This window comes from Anneissia japonica, unplaced genomic scaffold (assembly GCF_011630105.1).
Source record: "Anneissia japonica isolate Jap-2015-1 unplaced genomic scaffold, ASM1163010v1 scaffold287743_len2803612_cov181, whole genome shotgun sequence".
In the NCBI taxonomy this organism is placed as follows: domain Eukaryota; kingdom Metazoa; phylum Echinodermata; class Crinoidea; order Comatulida; family Comatulidae; genus Anneissia; species Anneissia japonica.
In genome coordinates this window covers 2,261,867-2,287,671 of record NW_022733259.1, presented here as the reverse complement: position 1 = coordinate 2,287,671, position 25,805 = coordinate 2,261,867, and the positions used below count along the sequence as shown (strand labels likewise).

At 31.5% G+C, this 25,805-nt stretch overlaps 1 protein-coding gene across 1 annotated transcript in view; it reads left to right on the top strand.

Moving 5' to 3' along the window:
- Positions 1-24,844, top strand: part of LOC117116015 (regulator of G-protein signaling 7-like) — a 42,952-nt gene extending 18,108 nt beyond the window's left edge. The window contains exons 7-14 of the mRNA XM_033259944.1: positions 1,279-1,340; positions 3,232-3,345; positions 10,266-10,397; positions 14,189-14,263; positions 14,801-15,002; positions 15,867-15,887; positions 22,355-22,419; positions 23,350-24,844. Coding sequence (XP_033115835.1) covers positions 1,279-1,340; positions 3,232-3,345; positions 10,266-10,397; positions 14,189-14,263; positions 14,801-15,002; positions 15,867-15,887; positions 22,355-22,414 — 666 coding nt within the window. The 3' untranslated portion in view covers positions 22,415-22,419; positions 23,350-24,844. The remainder of the gene's footprint in view (positions 1-1,278; positions 1,341-3,231; positions 3,346-10,265; positions 10,398-14,188; positions 14,264-14,800; positions 15,003-15,866; positions 15,888-22,354; positions 22,420-23,349) is intronic.
- Positions 24,845-25,805: the final 961 nt, after the last annotated feature.

The following is a 25,805-nucleotide window of genomic DNA, read 5'->3' as shown; positions in this document are numbered from 1 at the left end:
GATGATGATAATAGTCGCACTGATGTTGGCAAGGCCGCCGAGAACAGCTGTGTGCCACGTAATAGGACGCCAGGCACCCACTGTTTGGGGTTTGTGACTGCCTTGGGGGCCATCAATATGGTCAGTTGGCAGGATGGAAGAAGGGGTGTGGGAAGACTTTACCAGAATTTACGGACAATACAGGAATTTACTCCAATCACCTGGTTTTACAGGGATCTTTACCCCAAATCACTTGATCATATACAGGGAATCTAGAGACCTTATGGGCATTGAATCATGTGAAAGGGCGTAACTGGAATGTGGGGACCAAAACCTTTAAAAGCTCTGGTCTTAATTTAATTTCTGAAGATTTCTTGATTTTTATTTGTTTATTTTAAAAATATTGTTGATTTATAGCATTCATACTTTCTTAAGATCTGCCTACACTATCAAATTTTATTTGACAGATTTGTGTGATGTGCACATATATGGGCATAATAATATCATATGACACCCAAATATTGGCATATCACATAAAATTTAATAGTGTTGACCGAGTTTAGAACAGTTTGAACCGGAATTCCTGTTGTTTTTGATGTCTCGCTAGTTGTTTGTTCATGTACACAAGATTCTTGTAATCGCATTTAAAGGAATCTTATAAGATATATGTATTTGTTCATTTACTTTTACTTTGCAATTTTATTGAGGCACATTATTATTACTATTATTATTATTGTTATTATTATTTTTATTATTATTTAATTATTATTTTATTGTTATTATTTATTGTTATTAATATTATTATTATTAATTGTTATTATTGTAATTATTATTATTATTAATATTATTTATTAATATTATTATTATTATTTTACCTTAATATTTGTAGATTAAATATAGCCCGATCTGTTTTATGTTTACAAAGGAGATTGAACATATCCAAAATTGACTTGATGTAGATTTTTAAAGAATTTCTTTGTTTGTGACAGCTGCATAATATCCATGATGTAGGAAAGTATTATTATTTTTAAGTCCAATTGTTCAACTATCCAGCCACAGATTTGTACGTGACTTCTAACCTTTATAATATGGATTTTCCACATGATTACTTTACATTGTGTCATCCCTGCGTGATGAGCTTTTTTTCTCTGTTGAACAATGTGTGTAATTTTTTATTGTAGCTTTAAAAGAAGGGTTTTTTTTTTTTCTTGTGTTATTTCCTGATTGTCACTTCCTGTTTTTGACTGCTTTCATTGTTTGTGTTTTTACCTGGTTATTAATTTATGGTTATTTTTTTAGGTGGATATGCTGAAAGCTCGACTTGAGAAGAGACAGTATAAAACATCAAAAGTAGCAGAGTTGTAAGTCATCAAATTGTATTTCTTTTTGAACAAGTTATGAGAATTTTTTTAAATGATATTTACTTATATTTGGTTTTTATTGAGATATAATATATAAATTGTTAAATATTAGATCTGGTTGTTCATTTTAGTTGAGGTTGGTGTTGATAAATTGTAGTTTGTGGTTCCAATTATTTTGTTTTTTCTGTAATTGTTTTTGTGTGTGTGTAAAAGTCACCTAGGATAACCCATGAAAATCTCAAGGCTTAATTTTAGTGGGATCCTTTTCAGTGAAATGAGGTGTACTGCATTCTTTAACATGTACATAAGTGGTTGTGCACATGAAACCAATTGAAGGCTTCGAACGTCTTATCTGGAAGACGGTGCGTTCTAAAACATGCATTTTAGCCCTCCAGTTGAAGGAGAACACCTATAGAATTGAACTAGGGCCCCAAGTCTGAGTGGAATTTCACAGTTCAATGCACGCAGTGCATACCACACAATTTTAGCTATACTACGTGTTTGTTGTTATTGTTGGGGTTTTTTATATTGTTTTGTTGCTAGTATCATATTTATAATTTTTGTATATTTATTGTTATATATTTATTATTATTGCCATTATTATTGATGATATTTGTGTTGTTGTTTATTATTATTTTATTATAATCATTATGATGGATTTTTTTTTTTACCTATATGTTTATAACGCATTTTTGAAGTCTTAGGTACGCCCTTAAATATAAACATGAAGTGAGTATAAAAGTATAAAGACCAAGTATTGTATCCCAACTTTAAATATGCTTATGTTGACTACTGAAGTCATAAACATTTACGTATGCCCTCATAATGATAATGACGCAAAAACCTGCTCAATTTGTGATGGTAGTTGGGTGGGGGGGGTTACCTTCGCCATTCCACGCATGAGCAGAAATAACCTAGTCGCACCCAAAAAGTCTGATATTCTCATGCAAAACATCCGTAGCCGAAATTGATTGTGGTGAAAATGAAATAAGTATACAGTGAAAATCACTTTCTATTTCATGTTTGTAAGTTAATTCAGAATCGCTATTTTACTGCGATCCAAGTTAACACTAAGAACCATTTCATGGAAGGTAGGAAGTGTGAGATTTTAAGTTAACAGATCCTTATACAAAATTACAATACAATTTTTCTGTATTCTACAACTTTCTTTTTTGTGTGTGCGGGGATAGCTGGGAAGGGGGAATCCTTTTTTGTCACAAGATAAAAGACCCAGAAAATTGTATGCAGAGTAAAGTTCTCATCAAAAAAAAGCAAAATGGATACATACAGCATACACTCAAGTAAATGCCTCTTTATTCCACTATAAAATTACTGTTAAATTGCGTGATCCTAAAGACTTAATAATCCCAACCAGAGTAGAGCAGAATATTACTAGTAGTGCTGAGAATGATGTTGCTTCCATTAGAATTGTTTAGAGTCATTTAGCATTCATTCAAGGGGCAGTGGCAGCACCGGCAGGGGGCTTAAGCCTCCCCCCATCGGTCTGGTCAAGCCTCCATCGGCCAAAGCTCGTCGGACCAAAAAAACAAAAAAAATAGGCCTAGTTTTCATATCCCTGCCATTTCCGGCCATCTAGAAGTCCCAATTTTCTTTTTTAAATCTCTTTTTGGGGAGGAAGGGACACCCCCTCCCATACCCCCCCCCCCCAGAGCCGCCATTGTCAAGAGGGTGTTTATTCGAGGGGGGAATTTATTCAAAATAATACAGTATTTTAATTGGGCCTACGGACCTGCTGCTTTGCCTGACTGTAGGAGTCAGTGACCTAACGGACAAAATAACCCACCATTCTGTTTTGAAAATTAATTAAAAAAATAATAGGAAACATTGTATATTTATGGTATTTATAAGCGAAGCATGTTTGAAATTTCAGATTGGTTTCATATTGCCAACAATATAAGGAGTACGACGGTTTGATATCGACAATGGAAGCTCCAAACCCTTGGATATCGGATGAAACCGCATTATGGGATGCCATGAAAACCAAGTGAGTATTAATTATGTCAGTTAATTGATTAAAGTTTAATTATTTTATGACATGCCTATGTTTTTATTGGTCTAGGGTCTAGGCTGGTTGCCCCCTGGACATTCTCCCCCGCCCCCCGGATAGTTTCCCCTGGTATTTTTCCCCCTGGACATTTCCCTGTACTTTGGCCTATCTATTGTAACTTATTTAATAATTTTAACAATATAAAATAAACCAAAGTAAACAAAGTTATTACTTTTGCTTTTACATATGAACAACAACACAAATAAACAGGAATTACACACTAGATTACAGAACAGGGATTTCATACACTATATTATGCTTACTTCATTTGTATTTACTACTTTTAGTTAGATGATTTATAATTACTGATTCACTAGTTATAAGGAAATGTTGTGTGCAATGCCTCTAAGATAATCCATTCTATCCCCGTTGAAGTATGTTCCTACAATACGTATGATGGCATTTCTGCAGTTTCTTGTTTGCTGACGTTGGGGCGCAGGTGCTTGTCGTGCAATCATTTGGTTCATAACGACATATGTGAGAGCTTGCTCTCGTTGTAACACGTCAATGAAACGCCATACATTCGGATGTATTTACTGGGATCAAGTCAATACCTAAATAATTCTTACAAAATAATTATTTAAAATAGGCCTACTATTACGAATTGCCTTCAGTCTCATTGAATGAACTAATTATCATATGAATAACTATACCTCTACTTAAAATTATGAAAAATAAAACAGTAAAATGTATTGGGAACATGTATAGTATAATTGAATTGAGAAAATATAATACAATAATACATGGGGGGGGGGCAATTGTCCTAGGGGGAAACTGTCCTAGGGGGACACTGTCCTAGGGGGGAAAAAGTCTGGGGGTTGGGCTAATGTCACAGGGGAAAATATCCAGGTGGCAAAATACCGGGGGAAACTGTCCGGGGGGCTAATGTCACGGGGGGAAAATGTCCAGGTGGCAAAATACTGGGGGAAACTGTCCGGTGGGAAATGTCCAGGGGGCAACCAGCCTGCTCCTGTTTTTATATCAGGTATTTCTTGGTTTGTATTTAAGGCAGTGATTGAATGTTTAACATTTAAAATGATAAAGGATGCTACCGTCGTACAACGCAGTGAATGCCCGGCTTAAGGGAACAAAATATTGGTGAAACAATTGGCTTATGTACACCATAGAGCTGGTATGGAGATTATGCTGTACTTTATACTGTATATAAAAGAATGGAAAACATTAAAGCAACAACAACTTGAAAATACTATCAAATTTTAAAGCATTATATGTTATCCAGTGGTCCAAGCCAATATGTATTGGATTTAGAGCTACCTCCATAACTTAATGAAATAGCCAAAAAAAAATAGTGATAACAATATCTGCTATCTATAGCTGTTTCAATAATAATAATATATATGGTCATGATGTGCCTATATATGGTCATGATGTGATGTCATCATGACCATATTTAGGCATGTCACATGTTTTTTTCAAATAAAATTTGATTATCTGGATGGGACTCAAATGATATTATGGAAACAAATGTAGTTAATTTAGGTGTAATAATTAGGTCAGAATGTGCTTATAAACTATTTTCTCTGTAGCGTAGATTCAGTCTTGTGTTCTTTCGAATGCCTTAAACACAGTTGCAATACAGCATAGGACATTTGTGAAATATTCCCTAACAATGATCAGTGGTAAATTAAAAAAATTTAATAAAAAGGGAGAAAAAGCGAAAATTGTATTCAAATTTTAAGTCTGAGCAGGGCTGGAAAAGTGCGCGGCCGGAGGTTGGAGGCATTGACCATTACCAAGGAGGCATTTTAGAAAAAAAGAATTATTTTTCTTAATTTTTTTTACACATCACAATTTAATGCATACCGGTAATTAAGTTTAATATTTGTACTTGCTCAAAACCACTAAATGTGTGAAGGTAATAGTGTAAAGATATTATTTGGTGCTAGGAGCATTTGATCAAGATAATTTTCATGGTAGGAGGCACAAAAATATTTTTTTCAGGACTGAGTCTGAGAGTGCCATTTTCAGCCATCAAGAGGTTCCATAATCATACATTTTTAAGGGCTGAGCTAGGCTAACTGTGGAATTCCTGGATCTGCCACTGAGGATACCGTATAATATGTTGGCTTGTATGAACTGGTGTATTAATCTGGTTTTCAATTTTCTGGTCTTTGTAATCATTACTGATGTCTCCTCAGTGGGTTTTGTAGAATTGCCCACAAGGCAAAAAATTTGTGTGAGATAAAAAAGATGATTAGATTGAGGTCACTGAGCCGGAAAGTCCTTGTAATACAAATAATTTATTTAATAAATAAAGCATCAACTATGCAAGTTCCATCAACAGTTTATTATTTAAAAACCATTTACATTTTTTTTGTACTAAATAGGTTGGGAATTTTTATAGTGCCTGTTAGAAAAATATTATTTTTATTATATTATAGTAGAAATAATAATAATAAAAAAAATATAATAATAATAATAATCAAAATAATAATTAATTAATATATGTAATTGAAGTTTACCGAATAAGCAAGATATTTGCCTTAAAGTATTTTTTGTACCAATTAATAAGAATTAACTATTCTAAAACTATAAGAAATAATGAAAAATACCTGCTATTTGCTGTTTTTAATAATCATGACAATAATCTACCAACACATAATAGTTGTCAATAAAATAATGTTTTTATTTTTAAATCAATACCTAAATATTCACTACATAAAATATTATTATTATAGACAAAAGTTATTTAATATTTTAATTTAATGATAAAATAAGTTGATTTATTACTTTATATGAAAAGACTTTACATTGGATATATCCTAATTTATTGAATGATCTCGATGTTCCATTAAAAATTTACTTTCTTTACCTGTATTTAAAAAAAAAAAAATTTTAAAAGAATATTTAGCTTTGTACCATCATTAATTAATTACGGAAGTATTCTTCTTTCCTTTCACTTTTTTGTTTTTCTGTTTTCATGGGGTCAAGATGAGACAAGTTCTACTTCTAATCATGATCCCAATAATAGTATCTTTTTTTTTTTAAATTTTTATTTTACATTTTCTTTCCCATTTTCATTTTTGTATTGTATATCATTATTGTATTGTTTACCATTATTGAATAAATGTTGAATTTGAATTTTTGAATTTGACTTCCTTAGAAATCTTGTAAATCAATAAATATTTACAAATGTAAAAATACATCTAATAAATACAAAACATGTAATTTTTTTTTACTATTGTGTTTAAATGTTTATTATATGCTTCAATAATGCCATTCAAATGAAGCACCACCCACTAGGTCTATAACAGTGCAATTAGTCTTCACCTATTACCTGAAAAGACTTGCATCGAATATTTGTATTTTCTTTGTAATCTTGTAAACACATACTCATAAATGTAAAAATACATCTAAATAGTAAAATACACAACTTGTTATTTTTTACTATTGTGTACAATTAATATGAAAATTTATTTATATATCTGATTTCAATGCCATTTAAATAAATGTACCACCCACCCGCCTGTAATAGGGCAATTGTCTACCTCGTTACCTATAATCCTAACGAGAAACATAAGCTTACCGGTAATAATCTTGCTCCAAAGTTGTTTATTAAGTCATTGTAGAAAGGCAAAATCTTGCTGGAATGTGATTGGTCATGAACTCTCGTCCATGGAACCAGGAAGTAGGTATGGCAAAAACGCTTCCTGTTCATTTAGTTGGTTACCTCAGAAGGAAATGCATGCATGCCTACAGTGGAGCGAGTTGGATTTCTCTGACAGTTAAGTTATGATTAGCCTATGTGCTGGAGTGGAGAATAAATAACCTGTAGGATATATACATGCCTGTAGGAACTACCTATGCCTATATCTATGTCCAACGATTTGTAAGTGACTCCAGAGAGATGTATTGTAGTTTTGTTATAGCATTTTGAATTAGATATATTGGTATTTTATGTTTCCACTTCTATGTACATATATAGTGTTATTAACATTGTTTTAAATTTTGTTTGATTATTATAGAATAATTCCTACATTTTGCATTTTAACTTGATTTAATTTTTTAGTAGGTGAAGTTTTTAACATTAAAATTGAAGTACAGTACTTTGTTTTGTTTTGAGTAAGTTGTTCAATAATAGAATAGACGGAACTTCTTTTGATAAATAAGTTATAAAATTGTGTTGATACACAAGCTTTTGTGGACAAAGGTTACGGTTACACCTGTTTCTATTTGATCATTATTTTATAAAAGAGTATGCATTATTTTACTTAATTACTTTTTCACTTGTATCTTAAAAATGTACAAACATAAATTTATACTAGTTATTATTAATCATTTAGATAATTTCTTTTTAAAAAACTTATAATATCTTAACTGGTACATTTATAAATATTTTTGAGTATGCTACATACTTTTGTTTGTGAGTGTATCAAGGAAAATAAAATTATTTTTAAATATGCAGAGAAATAATGAATAAAAACAATGAAAATTACTAACTTTATTTTACTATCATTTGTAAAAAATTATTGTAGATTTACTGGTCAGGCCTATTAATTTTAATGCTTAACATAATATATTTGATACAACATACACTTTTTTTTTTATAAGAACACATTTTATAAGAACACTGAGGCTGGAATTACTTAAAAATTAAGAACAAAGTAAGAACAAATTGAGGCTGAGGTAAAATGTCAAATGAGGTTTTTATTTTTTAAATAGGAAAACCAAAAAATTATATCTGTACCTTATGTACAATAGGTGTGACTATGTAATACCCTCTATAATACAATACAGAGTACCTGTCATTTGGGGCCATTTTTACCGGGCCTTCTTTCTGGTGCCTTTTTTCAGGGGCCATTTTTATCTACACTCCAGTACAGTAGTATAATGCTGTACAATAATAATTTTCTGTGTTTGAACATTGTGTAAAATAAGAACAAAATAAGAACATTTTGAGCCTGAAATCGGCCAAAAAAATAAGAACAGTAAGCCTGGACAAAATTTTACTGGTTTTTATTTAAAAAAAAAAAAATTGTACAGCATAGGCCTATGTTACAATTACTGTCCACTGTTGATTTTTTTTGAAGGCCTGACATGGCTGTGTGTATACAGTGCAATGCTACCAGTCATTCTCAACTCAAGTGACCACCTTTTTTTTTTTATTACTGTACCTGCATTTTCTGTTGTTTTATTGGTTTCACCAAACTTAAACTGACCTACTGAATTTTTATTACCCTTATGTTGTATTTCTTTAGTAATAAGTTGTTGTATTGTCCGATCAAATATGTAAAATTGAAAAATCAACTTTCCACTGATGTACAAAATGAATAATACATTATTCCCATATTTTACTTTTCTATTTGCATATTCAATACTTTTTTTAATGTGGTAAATTATAGTTTTGTTGTTTAATAATATGCATTAAATGCAGTTGTTTATTATGTATTTCTCTATGTTGAACATTTAATTCCTGGTCTCATTTAATCATGATTATTGTTTACTTCCATTCATCCACTCTAATTCCTCCTTCCTAGTTCTTGAATTTAATATTTTTCATCACTTATCTCTATTTACATTACTGATAAACCAAAATGTTCACATCCTGTTATTGATCTTTTTAACATCCAATTCCTTAAAATAAAACATAGACTTCCATTTTTTAAAAGGAACAAAATATGTTCATCTTCCAGTTGCATATAGATTATAAGTTTGATATAAGCATGAAACAAACTTACAAAGAAAGTTATTCATGATCTATATTTTAATAATAATAGTGATATTTAAGTAAACGGTTTATATTTTTACAAGCTAAAGATCCAATTCCTTGAAATATACTGTACTGTCTTCGGAGAAACTGGAAACTCCTAAAATCTTAATTAAAACATTGACTTTCACTTTTAAAAGGTGCAAAATATGTTCATCTCCCAGTTGGATATAGGTTAAAATTATGACATGTAAGCATGAAACAAACTTACAAAGAAGGTTATTCATCATCTAAATATTTTAAGTTTATTTGATCATCTTTAGGAAGGATAATGAATTAATGTTGTTGTACAGTATACTATAACCAAAACCTTACTGTTTATGTAATTAGTGTCCGACCAAAACCACACCAGGTTGCTCCATAATAGGCCACTCTTTGTTTCTGTTGTTAAAGATACTTTATATTCTCTGATCATGGAGGAATTAGTTTAGATGCTCTGATCATGATCTGATGAAATACAGTAGATAACTTGAATACTGTATTCAATATATGAAGTGTTTACTATGGGAAGTTAGGTTTAATTGAAAAGGAAATTACAGTAGTTCAACAACCCAATTCAAATAAATTGTGGAAGCAAGACAAGAATTACAAGATAAAAAATGTGCTGTTACAGAAAATGGGGCATTAAATTCAGTATTTCAAAACTTTCAAAAGTAATGTGAAAGCTAAAAGTTAATAATTGTGTCAGAATTGTTGTGTAATGTAGTTCTTTCAATTGAGAATTAATATTTTCTTGCCAATTATTGGACCAATAAAATATAATACTGTTTCTATATTATTTGTATTAACTTGAGAATTTTTTGTAATAGAAGATAAGCAAAAAATGTTGTTTTAATCTGTTTAATTGGAAATGAATAACACTTTATTAATATTTTATTCTTTTAATATAACTATTCAAATATTTAATTGGTTTTTAGAAATTTTATTACGACATACTTGTATCCTACCAATAACCCACTTTTGTACTCTTGAGTCATGGGAAAGACACACCGATAAAGGATCAGTAACTCATAATTATAGATTTGAAGCTAAAACATTTAAAAGTATTGTTTAATTTTAATTTTTTTTAAACTGATATTTTTATTAATGATTGAAAATTAATATTTATTGCGTATGTTATTTGCGATAGAAGCCTGAAGGATGTGCCTGCTTGGCGTGTGAAGAAATGGACGTTTGGTATCGATGAACTTCTACGAGATCCTCTAGGCAGAGAGCAGTTTGCCAAATTCCTAGAAACAGAATTCAGTGGAGAAAATCTCAGGTAAACAAACGCAGCTGCAGTAGGGAGGGAGTAATCTTACATTTTATAGTGCTAATCAACTTTTTTTCTAATTAAATACCAAAGCTGCTACAGACTGTAAATACCCGGTCCCAAAAGATGGTGTTTAATCAAGACCTGTACCTGGAAATGTATAGTTGTTTGGCTAAGTAGCATTTCAAGAAATTACGGCAGCCCATAGGAATTTAAGCCTCTTTTTGTTTATCTTTTTCCTACCAGTTAAATTGTTGACCTGGAGTGCCAATAAAATAACTGGATTGCCATGTAATAGTACACTTACTTACATACTCTTGCAGTAAAAGCCCTTTAAAGGAAAAAAGTCATGGCTTTTGATAACAGGTCACAACAACCCAAATACAGCATTCTACTTCCTCTTTCATCTACTTGAAGTATATACGAAGTACATATAATGTATATATAAACATAATGTATTTGGTCATATGCATATTGAAGATAACATGGTTAGATGTTTTTTTCAGATACACTGTAGATACATTATTATAGATATACCGTACTAAGATATGTACATTGAAACTTTGAGATAATGATGGTGATGATGGCAGTACATATTGTATACTTTTAGTACAGAGAAGCTGTAATACTTTTACTCATAATGTTGGCAATAGTAAGGCAATTCCATTAAATGACCCATCATTTTAAAGCATGTAATTTTGGGAATAAGAATATAATAATAAAAAAAATTAAGAAATTCATTTTTTGTTAACTGATGCTGGTTTTGGGATGGCAAGCCCCATGTTAATATAACATTTTTTTAATTACATTTCTCATTAAACAGCAAATATAAATAAATCGACAGTGTTCAAAATTCTTTACCCATTACTGCACAAGTATTATCATCTCACAAAAGTTACAACCCTTGATGTTATGGAAAAGCATCCTGCGTGGGTGCTGTATCTAATCACTAGCAGAAGTATTTTAGGGCTGGGCAGTTGGTTTGGTCAAGGTGGTAGGATTGATATAATAGGCACACTTCCTGCTTATGGATCCTGATCTTTTGTTTTAATAATCTTTAAACATGGATCTATCATGTGCAGGTACCATTATCATACAGGGCCTGGCATTGATATAACAATTAATAAGAAATACAGTAAACCCCTTCTTTTAGGACACCCTTATTAAAAGGATACCCCTATTAAGGGAAAACTTTTACAGCCACAAAACCAGGGAAAGGATATCTTTTTTAACACTACAGCAACCCATAGCTCTGTATTTTGTAGCTTTTGCAGGCTTCGTACATGTAGCCTTGTTTTTAATATATTATTAATTAAATTATTTTTTTTTTATAAACATGCCATATTTAGATGTATGTAACATATAGATACACATATTATGAATAAATTATTAACTTTTCAGTATGCTGCCAACATTATTAGAGCATGTGAGTGATTATCTTGTAAACCACTGCTTGCTTGTGGTTTCAAATAGCTGAAAAAAGGATGTAAGAATGTTGGTTCTTCTCCAAAAATCCGGTTTCTAAGGAAGTTCATTGAGTTCCATCGTGGTCTTAGAATTATTGCAAATTGTTTTTTTAGTGTAATTGCTAATTAGTAATTTAGCATGCAGTGTTTATTTCACATAACATTACTGAGGTTTAATGCAAATGTATGTTTATGTTTCTGGTCATTAAAACCTTTTTCCAAGACCAAATTTGGAAAATAGGCAGTTACTGTAGTAACAGGAATTTAATTCCAACAGTTTTTATAATTCCACTTCACTATTGTATACAATGTTTATGAACATAAAAGGTATCAAGGACAACAAGTAACTATATTCACTTCCTTTGACTTCTAGTTTTCATTCTATTAAGTATTTCAACTTTGATCTTTAAAATAGTTGCATAATGAATCGGAATCATTGATCTGTGCAAAATAATGCAGACAATATTATCCAGGGTTTTCAAAAATAGAATAAATGTCCTCTTTTCTTTTCTTGTATAAACATGGACAAAACATACTGTCTGTGCACACAATTTTCTGGGTCTTTTATCTTGTGACAAAAAAGGATTTTCCTCCTTCCCCCTTCCCCCACACACACAAAAAAGAAAGCTGTAGATTAGAACAAGATCCATTTTTAAGTTTGGCCATTGTATAACATGTATTGTATAACAATCTGTTAATTGAAAATCTGTACATATTTGGACTTCCTACCTTACGTGAAATGGTTCTTAGTGTTAATTTAGATCGCAGCAAAATAGTGTTTCAGAATAAACACATATGATTTAATTGGAAATCTTTTTTGATTTAATTTATACTGTTTTCCTTTATACATTTGGTATAAAACATCTCAAGTTTGCAAAAAAACAAATAGGGATTGCCATGCCAAAACTAGCATCAGTGACAAAAACAAGAAAATTGGCTTTTTAATATTCATATATTCATATATTTTTTAAATATTCACATAATAGGCCTTAAAATGACAGGTCTTTTACTGGAATTGAGTTAATACTAAATTGCCAAAGTAAAAGTATTAATGCTTCTCTACTAAAGTATATTGCTGCCACATTCGTATGCTAATTACTGTACTTATAAAGTTTAATATTTAGTGACGCTGGGGTGGCCAGCCTCAAATATTTAACAATTATATGGAGGTGATAGTCAAATGCCTCCATATTAATTTTGGATCTGGTTTTCAATTGTTTTGTTTTAGAAAACAGTTGTTTTATATATAGAAAAACCAATAACTGTATACAAAAAAAGTTAGTTTAACCTACAGTACCATGACGCTATTTTATGGAATAGTCTTAATGACAATGTTAAATGCATCATGTCTATCAAATTCAAACAGTTTTTATCTTGATTATACAATTTTAAGTTGGCATCACACATATTTTGTCTTATTCAATATAATGATTTTTAAGTATTTTAAGTTTTTTCTTAAACTTCTGCTTTTTATTTTTGTTTGTGTTAATTTTTCTTCATTTTATACCAACTTTATGGCTGTGATGAAAAACACCATTGAGTGAATCAAGTTTTCCGTTTTGAAATAAAGTATTTATTATTATTATTATGTATGGTCAGATATGTCTGAATATAACTTATTATGTAGACAAATTGTGTCAACTAAAACAATTGCATACTTTGACCTCGGTTTCCATTTCCTCAAAATATTGTGCAATTTTTCCTTTAGAAAGTGAAACCTCATTTATATGGGTTATATGGAATTATTGGAAAACACTGGACAATGAACTTAAGATACGATGAAAATAAACTACCTCCATGATTCCGGTTTGCATAAAATCACAACTGAAATAGCCACACCATTAAACTTAAATAGATGTATTTTTAATAGCCATTCACATGCGGATGATCTAAACACCCCGACTTAAAATTGCCGTTAGATTTCGCAAACCTAGAATTTTATGAATGGAGTAATGAGAGATGTTAGTCTGAAGGAAAGTGTCTGGGATCTATTTTCATGAGTATTTATGATTCACACTTTCATCAGAATCGACTCTGTGTTGTCACTGAGCCTCGTAACAAGATTACTGGCTATAGGTGGAAATTAATCCTTAGTTCTAAACCTAGATCTGACCTTTAAAGGTTAACAAACGACTCTTATGTGTATTTTAAGATAGCTTCATAGGAACTACTATATTTACAAATTATTACATTTGTTGTTGACAATAAATAATCTGTTTTTAGGAATTGTATCCGGTATCAAAAACAGAAATGACTTTCTTCATTTGAACGTGTGATACTTAGAATAATTTCAATTGACCACTTTTTAATTTTTAGATGTGATTTTTATTGCAGGTTCTGGATTGCTAGTCAAGAACTGAAAGCCTCTCCGATGAAGATGTTAAAACAAAAAACACAAGAGATTTGGAAGTAAGTAAAGCAGACTGACAACCTACATACAGCTACCTAATACTCAAACAGGTACTTAATCGCAGCCCCACTTCCCAGATGTGGTAATGCGCTATTATCTGTGGTGTATGGCGGGGTCCACATGACATTTTTAGGAAATAAAAATGTAATTATAATATTAAGTGGTTATTCAATTACTTCACTAAATTTGATTTCTAGAAATGTTATTTGATGGCTACACTCTGACGACTTTGGGTAAAATGAAGTCTTTTAAAAGACTCACAATTCTTAAATATTTTTGGGGACCCAATTTTGGGTCATGACCCCCTAGTTTGAGAATCACTTAAGTAAGGAATACTGTAATTGCCCTTGTTCTTCTTAATGGTGTTGTTTTTTATGGAGGAGAGGGGCAATTTCTCCAACGAGAGCATAAGTGAGCATGGTCAGGTGTCGCTCTGCTACTACTACTACTACTACTACTGCTGCTGCTACTAATGATAAGTCCATCATGAAAAATGCTATCTAATAGTGTTTACCCCCCAATTACTTCCAATTCAGGGATTTTTTATCTCCGGATGCACCATGCCCGATCAACATTGATTCACGTGTAATGGATGAGACACGGAAACACATGGAGACAGCCGGACGATACGCGTTTGATGCAGCAGAGGACCATATCCATGAATTAATGAAGAAAGACAGTTATCCAAGGTTTCTTAAATCAGAACAGTACAAGGAGCTTTTAAGTCCAAAGAAAAAGGTAGACCATATTCCATTGCCAAACATGCTTTCTATTAGAAACTGTAATCAGTAACTATATAATTTTGATTTTTGTTTCCAGTTATAGAAATTATGAATTTCTGTTATTGTTTATATCCCCTTAAATCGATCATTAAGTAACTTTTAATGTGGTGACTTAGGTTGTATGTCATGTTTTCTGTGTATGGTTGTGCCTTAAATTATACAGGTTGCTGCCCTACTCACAAAGCAGAAAAAAGTTTATTTGCCGAAGTACTTTTTTATAAGTATTGCAGTGTGTTTTGTATTACTAAAAAAATTTTTTGTAAAATGTTTACATTGTTAAAAATGTTCATTGCACTCTTCCCTCCCTTTATTAATGTGTACACGCTACGATTGACCGACCATACATACCGTAGATTACCATAAACCAAGAAACATTATAAGCTAAAGTACTATATTGTTTGATTGGTATTTCCATGCAATATTTCCATACCCATCATGTCTGTTGTATACCAAATATGATTCTTATATTTCATCGTAATCTCCACTCTCCCTAATCAACCAATGTGCAACCATACCAACCCTCCAATCTACACCCTCACCACCCCAAGAGATATTTTATTACCAGGAATGTCAGTCTTACACTTCACTCGCTTGAATATTCAAATTCTATGTATCTTGAGAATCCTGAGATAATAGCGCCCTCAACATATATATGTTTGCATTTAAACTTACATTGAAATATTCATATTTTTTACATTTTTCAGTAATATTGAATGATGGACTTGTGTGCATGTACCTATTGTGCGTGGACGTTGGTTGTCCTTTTTTTGTTTTCATGTATCTACTTTCCTTTTACTTTTCTTTCCCTCGATTTGTCCAGGGGTCAAGTCACTGGGATAAGGTGAGATGACACAATCAGCATTGCACAGTACTTCTTCATCAGACACTCCATAGATTCTTCTTATTTCATCATCATAGTGTTGTGTAATTTACTAATGATCATTACGTTATCGCAAAAATATTGCGGTCCTGATTATTCATGTGATGGCGGCGGCGGCGTATAATGAAGCCCACTGCATATGTTAGCAAATAATGGTCAACTCGGATGTGGTACAACGCAGCCCGACACGATTTAATGTTAGAGACGGTCTGTAGATGGTCGTGTAAATATTAAACTTGTTTAATATTCTACAAGATTGTCCCTGACGCGTCACCTAACGTGGTAAAAATTGCGTCGGACTACGTAGTCTAGGGTGCCGGCCTTCACAGAACTGTGAGCCTAGCATACCAATAGCTTAGTTGAATGCTTATGTGTGTGCAATTTTCAATCCAAAATTATGCCGGGCAAGGAATTGAAAAAAAATGTGTCCTGTTTGGTACTTCTTCTTTCACAACACACTCTGCTCTATGTGCATGTCTGTCACACTTGAAAAATATAGATAGTCCAAAATGCTGTTGATCAACAAAAATGCACAGTCCAAATCAACATGTAATGCGCAAGAATGCTAGATGCAAAGCACAAAAGATTCTCAGATGAGAACCCTTATGTTAGATATATATATATATATTTCTTGTGAGAAATTATATTTATTTATATATTCAACAATCTTTTTAGAGGGCAGTTCTAACAGAAAATCCGACTTAAAGAGGCTCTCTATCAAATCAATTGTATAGCCCTTTCTTTCCTTGTGCATTTATAATTTGAAGCCCAGATATGGCAGCTCAGTTGGATATTCTGGTGTGTGCGGTGAGCTCCATAATTTAATGCACTTTCGTCAAAAAAAATGAATTTATGAATTTTATATTTTTTTCAACATTGTTAGAAAAATTAATGCTGGCTCAAACTTATAATCATATGAATTCTTTGGATCGCAACATTTTTGAAATCCAATCATGATTTTAATAATGGTGGTCTTTTCTTTAAGATTGTTGTGTATAATTTAAAAATTCTGATTGAAGGTTTTTATATTTAATGTTTTATGTTTTCTTTTAATTTATTGATCTGCTGTATTTAAGATATACTGCTACCAAAAAAAATTTTTTAAAACAACTTTTAAAAATTAAAATAAAACTTGCTTATGTAAAATAATTACATAAGTTATCAATTTTCAAGATTAAAAAAAAGTCAAAGCTTTATTGACATGCAAAAAGTTAAGATATGATTAACGTCCAATGTAAAAGGTATGGAATTTTTTTAATTGAAAACTAATAACTAATTGAAAGTGTTTAGAAGTAATTTATTTTTATATTTGAAATTTTTAAAGTTTATTAGGTTTTCATGGCAGTTTATCTTAGATGTGCATGTCTTAATAAATAATGACATTGTTCCCTGAAAATGACAAAAAAAATCATAAAAAATAATTTTGAGATTAACTTGCTCATTTTGCAGTAATATACAAGTTGAAGCATAAAAATTAAATAAAAAAAATGTGTACCCAGGTAATACTGGGTAATGATAAGAGCCAAGAAGTACAGAATTGCATGATGTCTGACTGCCCTTGTTTTGTATGCATGCAATGAAACTGAAAATGAAAGTACTAACACAAGATAGGGGGCGTCCTATTTACGAACGCCTTTTACGTTCCCCTCTAGCTTGTGGTACCGTAGTACTTTTTTTGGGATAGGAATTGCATTTCAACGAAACCCAGAGAGTCAGACAAACCTCTTGCTGTTATATACTCTTTCATAAACGTAATAAAAACATTTGCAGGGACTGGAAGTGTTTTCAATCGTATTTTATACACTAGTTGATAATTTTTATGAGCAGGTTAATTTCAAAAATTATTTTTATAATATTTTTTGTACTTTCATGAGACAATATATCTTTAATGCATGTTGCTAATTGATAATTGCTTTTACAATTTAAATTTTACATTTTTTCCATCAGTAATAATTTCTATATTTTTAAATTATAGATTATAATTACTCATTATTTTAATAATTTTCATATTGATAAATCATCAACATTCATTCCATAAAGTGTAATGTAATAAAGTATAATCACATTAGGAAATGGGGTCAGTTGGGAATACATTATTTTGGTGGATTTTTCTCTAGATTTTATGACTAACCAACACTTAACCCATGTATTTTGATGGTGACAACTGGGCTAAATTCATAATAAATATAGGTATATCAAAATAATTATGTAAAGCTGGAAAAATGGCCTTTCAAACATCATATAAGTTTTTCCAGCTCTTTAAAACAAAATTATTGCTGACCCTAGATTTGGTATCATTTATCAAGATAGACATTACTAAAAAAACATGAAAATTTTAGCACACAGTTTATGCAAATTGTGTATGATAAGCTGTATGTTTGTTTGTTGTTGCTATTTTGACCAATCAGCTTCTCCGTTCATTTTGTAATCCGCCACTGCAATGAGGCTATTTTTGCTGTTTTCATGATTTTGTTACATTCAATAAGTTTTTTTTTTCTAAAAATGTTCATCATTTATGAAATTATATACACTAGATAAATAGCATTTTGTTGCACACATCTAAATATATACTGTAATATTCTGTAACTTCAAAACTCAGCTTTATATATTTGTGGTTTTCTCATTTCACCTAATTTTAATGTATGTGTAATTTCCGAGAGAAGATAAAGTGCAACACTATAACTCTAGTCTGTGTAAATACATTATTGAGTTGTAATATTTTTGTACTCTAGATTTTAGTGATTTTAATAGAAAATCATTCAGACCTCTCTATACCTTCTATACTGCAGTAGTTAGATCAGACATAATATATTTTTTTACACTAGTGCAATAGTTATTTTTCTTAGGCACATGATCTATTTTCCTCTTAGTATAGTAGATGAATTCTTCAAACCACTTTTCCACTATTTCTTCATTTCCTTCATGTGGTAGAAGAATTGTCCTTTAATTAATTTTTTGATATAGCTTCATTTTAATTTAAACTTGTCAGTGTGGATGTTGTTGTTTTGATGAGTGCGGCTAAAGGCTAATATAATTTTATGAAGTCAGTGTACTGCTGTGGCTCATAATCTACCAGTAGAAAATTTATCTGACCAAGTCATAAAAACAAAATGTCATCTTGTTGTTCAGTGAATATAAAGTTTATTAGAAAAATAAACACAAATTCATTTCATAATTGTGGGAAATAACAAAAGAATCTATTAATAGTGGAAGCATTTCATTCTTCTTCTTGCAGTTTTCAACCAAACCTGATTATTTATCAAGGGCTCTTGGCCTCGGCTCATCACAATTATTATAATCTCTCACACAAAATGTGGGTCATGGTTTTCATCTAATTTATTCCTAATATGCTGTAGGTTTTGCAGCTGGGGAGAATAAGCATATACAAGGGCTAAAATTAACAAATAACGAGTTATGTATCTCGTATCATCTTATAAATAATGTTACTAACTGTAATATTTTGGATTAATACTGTAATTGAAATAATTTCATCTGGTCTTCTGGTTTTGACATTAGATTTTCCTGAATTTTTAAACTAATGACATAGTATACAAACTGCCAGTGATTGTGATTCAATATTTTGAACATCTTTGAAATTATTTGTTCATCTGAAATCCTGAATTTCTGAAAATGAATAAATAATGATAGCACATTGAGTTGCAGTGGCTTTTAAAATTACTTTTTGGAATTAGTTCATACTACTATACCTTATATCTAACTTTGACTTCATGGTAGAAAAATCATTAGCAATCTATGTGTTTATTTGGGAATGAGGCGTAGCAAGTATTCTGTCGTAGACTTATTGTGTCTATTTTTTTTAATTGTTATTATAATTTGTTATATATTAGCACATACAGCATAGTAAACCTAGGTGAAATAAACAAACAATATTATCGGTAGTTACCAACAATTGAGTGATGTGCACTTTGCTACAATTACAATGCTTTCAACATGCGTGCACACATCAATGTATTTAGCAGGTTTGTGTGTGTCTGCATAATATATATATATATGTATCTGTATCCATCCTTGTGTCTATGTGTATGGCCAGAAGTTGGGGGGTATTGACAGGCCTCTATGTACAGTATAATAACTATTGTTCTACTGGATGTTACTGGCCTTGCATGAATTTATAGTTAAACCATGGAGGTATATACAGTACCTCCATGGTTATACAGTACATTAAGGAGTATGCTATTTACTGTAGCATTGCAGTGAATGATGTGTTCTAGTACCAGGATTTCACATTCAGTTCCTGGCAGGATTTTTTTTCATTTTGATTTTTTTTTTTTATATAACTCATAAAACTCCACTTCCTAAGCCTTCAATAAACTTCTATCCACAGTTTTATGCAACAAATACCTGTGATTTAATGGGCACTTTACACAAAAGGACGGGAGGACGGTGTTTCTGTACTCATAAGAGCGTGAAGACCACAGTTAACCTGACTTGACGTTGTCAACTGCTCCTCGTCCTCTTGTGTAAAATGTCTATTTATATTTGGGGAAGGGTCTCAAGATGGTAGAATTCAATTCTTGGAGAACTGCTTTAGTGAGCTTTCTTGGGGCACCTAATTGTGTTTTTGTGTGCAGGGTGATACTCATTACCAGTTTAAATGGAGACAATAATAGATTATTTTAAAAAAACATGGGAACATAATGCCTTTGCTTGACAATTGTGTGTCTTGCCAAGTTATGAGAGATTCCTATGACTCATGGAAGTTTTGGAACCCCTATATTGGTGTGATCTCCATATATGGGCAAATCACAGATTATTTGCAACTTAAAACTGTGTAGATATAGTTTTAGGAGACCTAATGTATAGTCCATCATTTCTATATTGCAAGGTATATGCCATTAGATATAAAAATGAAATATAACTTACTGTAAGGTAAAAACTTTTTCATGGTTTCATGGGATAAAAATGAAATATAACTTACTGTAAGGTAAAAACTTTTTCATGGTTTCATGGGATAAAAATGAAATATAACTTACTGTAAGGTAAAAACTTTCATGGTTTCATGGGATAAAAATGAAATATAACTTATTGTAAGATAAAAAATTTTTCATGGTTTCATGGGCTTTTCACCAAACAAAATTATAGGAGGTTTATGATTGTAACTTTCATTATTAACCAACCCATGAGTAGTTATTAATATTTATTAACATCATCTCAATCTACCAAATTGTGGTAGGATAAGATGGAGCCTCGGAGCACATGTTTCCAGGTTCAAAATTTCCCAACAATCTTTACTTGTACCCTCCAGGGGCAGATTCAAAGACGTCTGAAAGGGAGCCAAAAGTGGGGACAGTCGAGATAACACCACCCTAGGAGTTTCGGGGACAGGCGCCCCCCCCCCTCACCCCCACAAAGTTTTTGTTTTATAAACACCCAAAAATAACCTCTGAGGCGTTTTGGGGGATCTGTTGTTTCTTTCTTTTTTTTCACTTTCCAAAAGTGTGGGGGGGGAGGGGGGCTGCCCTAAATCCGCATCTGCCCTCCCTTGTTGAAATTTTCTGTGACAAATATATGTCATTTGCTCATATAATGGCCATGATATAATATCACACCCATTTATAAGCAATTTACAAATATATGTCAGATAAAATTACTTCTGGACTCCTAATTACCTCATCCTCTAGATGGAATGTTATGCTGTTGCTCTCATGCATTGCTCTTTGCATGAAAACAAAATTTACTACAGTACTTTATATATACCAAAATATTTAAATTATTTACTAAATACATTAAATAAACATAATGGCAGTCAGCACTATATTATAAGTGTATTGTATTTTAGATGTCAAAATACAATACATTATATCTTGGTATCTTTCCTGCAGTGCTACTGAAAGGAAAATATACTAGTTTATCTGCTGATTTATTGCTAACAAGACATTAATAAAAGTTAAACAGTGGTGGATCCAGGAAGTTAAAATAGAGGGGGTCCAGAAAGGGACTTTCACAGATGAAGGGTCTATGTACCTCAGCCCCACCATGGTTGGGGCTGAGGTAAGAAAATTTATGATTATGGCACCTCCAGAGGCCAGAAATGGCACTTTTAGACTAAAAATTTGAGTAGAATTGTTTTTTTTTCTCTTTGATCCGCCACTTACATATGAATTGTATACGAAAAATATACAAATAGAAGTATTATCAGTCAAAGCTAAATAATTTTTAACTGCGGTATACAGTTTACTATACTACTTTTTAAAAACAAAATTAATTTTAAAACGCTTATGAAATCCAAAACATATGTATATTTATTTATTAAACTAACGTATTTAAACAAGGCAGTATTGAGACGGTCTTTACTATCAAATTTAATTTAGATATATTGGCCTTGTCCTCTTATTTCAATCTTTAGAAGCATTTGTTGGTTTAAGCACAAGTTTTCTAATGTATAAAAATTGTATTGTTATTTTCAGACTAAATCTCTTATCCCTAAGCTATCTACACTAGCCAGTCGAAGTGATGTGGACAAATGACCATGGTATTTATCAAAAAAAATGTTTAATATGAATTTCTTCCTTTAAGTATTATTATTATTATTATTATTATTATCATTATTATTATTATTAATGATGTTTAGCCGTACTTGATGTGTTATTGTACATTCCCAAAATGCTTGTGAAAAAAATCTCGCAAGTGATTCGGTTGGAGATCGAACCCTTGACCTCCAGATAACTAGCCTGGTGCCTTAACCACTCAGTCACCGAGCTTGTGCTTGATGGCTAGTGATGAATTCATTCAATCCTCAGTAGAGCACCAGGTACTGCAATGCTATTATTATTATTATTATTATTATTATTATTATTATAATTATTTTTGTTATTATTATTGTTATTATTGTTATTATTATTATTATTATTATTATTAAAGCATTTTATATGGCACTCTACAAAGAATGCAGTGCCTAACAATTGAGGTGAGCTTTAAGTACAAACAGCATCGAGAAACCATTAAAACACCAAATCAAGGGGGGAAAATACATATATTTTATAATTGTCAAATATTGAAAACTCTTAAAATTATGTTAAACATAGAATTCCTTTAAATGTATAACCTTTAACCTCTAAACTGTAACTTAGTTGATACAATGAATGAAACAATTCAGACCCAAAAACCTTGAATGTAGCAACTGTAAATATAAGGGTCTATGTGAAGAATATAAAATATATAGAAAGTATGATGGAATTATTTAATTACATTTTAAAAAAAATTTGTTAAGTACAGACAGTATATATTTAATATAATTATGTTTTAGGTAATGTTTAAGATATAGGCCAATTTGTAAAGCTTGAGTTGCAGAGTTTAGTCTGATCACAATGACAATTGGTGTATTGAACTATTTTTTAACTCACACTAGATAGTGTAATCCTGTTTTCAAACACATGCCATTAATAGAGACTTTTTTTTCCAGAATACTCGAACACTACAAACTAACCAGCTTCCAAAATTGTTTGAGTTGTCATCTAATCCAACTATTGAGTGGTAACAGAGGGGAGCAAGATCATTCTGGAATAGCCACCGTGCATATATGTAGATAACAATTGTTCCTACGGATTACTTGGAAGCAAACAGTTAACGGAACAGTAGGCATAGGTAGATATGTTTCATACGGCCAGATTGACTGTTACTCAAGGTACAGAATAGGCTTTGCTCGGCAATCGCACCTCAGGAATTATGAGAACATTCAAGAGCGAGGTCTTTGCACACCATGAACTATGACCTTGGATTTATTGCAAATTGGGCCCTGATCTGTATGTGATATTGCATTGTTTACTTGACTCCTGGTCAGCTTTGACATTGCGTTGTTTGTGAGACTCGCAATCAACATGTTATATTATGTTGTTTGTGAGACTCCCGATCACCATGTGATTTTTCGTTTTTTGCGAGACTCACAGTTGCCATGTTATATTGCGTAGTTTGCAAGACTCTAAGCCGCCATGTGATATCGCGTTGTTTGCGAGACTCCCGATGAGCAAGTGATATTGCATTGTTTGTGAGACTCCCAATCAATATGTGATATTGCGTTGTTTGCGAGACTCAACATAGCCTTGGAATACTGCATTGTTTGCCAAAACTATCAGCATGTTATATTACATCGTTTGCAAGACTATTGCTCCATACATAATGTTGCATTGTTTCGAGAATCGCGATGTTGCATCATTGTAAGATTCACGATCAACATGTGATATTGCATCCCTTGCGAGTCATAATCTCTGCGTAATATTGCATGCTTTGCGACCACCACAACCTGTAGGTGATATTGCGCTCAATAAAGACTTCCAGATATTAAGCCTTAAAAAGAATTTGAAAAGGAAATATGAACGCGTTCTGCATTTAGCAAGAGAGGCTTTTGTTCACGGCTGAATGCTTGACACCGCTTGCGGACGGAGATCGCCATGGAAATAAGGCCCAGTGCTGCATATCGACCAAATTCGACTTGGGTTTTGACCGTCACGATTCAGAGTATAAAGAAGTAGTAGATATCAATTTTAAAATGCACTTATCGTAGACCATAGGATAATGTCTAATTTGATAGGAGTCGGAAATAATGTAGGAAATCTATTAATAAGTCTAGAATGTATGAATTTTGTTGTATATTTATCTCCTCCATGCCCCCTGTTTATATACCAGTGCCCCATTGTTGGATAGGAAGTTGATTGTTAAAAAGGAGATATGAAGTCCTATTCTTTTTTTCTTACTAAATAAATTGTAACATGACTCATGATCAATAATTTCAAGAAACTGGAATTATATTAGGCTCTTTTCAGACACTTTGTTGTGATAATTAGCTTCTCCCAAGTGGCTTCATGGGAGTCTAGTGATATTCATTCAATTGACAATGAAAAACTTATTTGGCACCCTTAGCAATTCTGTGTAGTACATGTAGTAATACCAAAAAAAAAAAATAAATGTATTGATAATAAAATGATAATGATAATAATTATACTGTTAATATTAGCAATGTGTTATTATATCTTGCAATGAAAATATTAGATTTTGAATTTTACCATGGAAACAAATACTGGTGCTTTGTTTTCTTTGGTTTTAGTCATTTTTGATATTTTACTAGGTGTAAAAAATTGCTAATTATTGATATACAGTAACCTAGAAAAATAGCAAAAATATTGAATGCATTGTCAGTATGGCAATGTTTTGATTATCAATTATTAGTATGTGAAGTTGACATATCTTCTGTAAGTCCTCACTTCATCTCTTATTAATTATGCTGGTAATTTCCCTCCTCTATTATACAACAAATATATTAAATACAAAAATAAATATATATATAATATTTACATTATAATTTTTATTATTATAAGTGCTGTTTTACTGTCCTCTTATAATATATTCTCAAATTCCTTAGTTCTCTGATTACATATGTGGAAAAGCTGAATAAATATGTTATTAAATTTAAAACAATCTGTACAACATAAATCTTATCAATTACCTGGATTCCCTAGCTTTTTATAACCAGATATGTATTCATGTATTTACAATGTCTCATTTCTCGTACTCATAATACTTGTGTCAAAGTCTATCAGTTTAAAAGAAAATACCTTCAATCATTGCTTTCCTTCAGTTCTCCCTTTCTTCACTGGTAGACATATTTTTTGCCATTCTCTGATTGGTGAATAAGTTCGGACATTCTATATTTTATTGGTGGATAATAATCGGATGCCTTTTATTTCTTTGGTGGCTAATCATTTTGAATTAATTAGTTTTAATTAAGTATGACATATAGGTCAATTTGATGAATTGAGTTAAGTGCCATTAATGATATTAGTACATAATTCAAGTACTTATAAGTGTGCATGTACTCATGTTGTGAAACATTCAAACGTATTTATAATTCTAATTTTAGTTTTT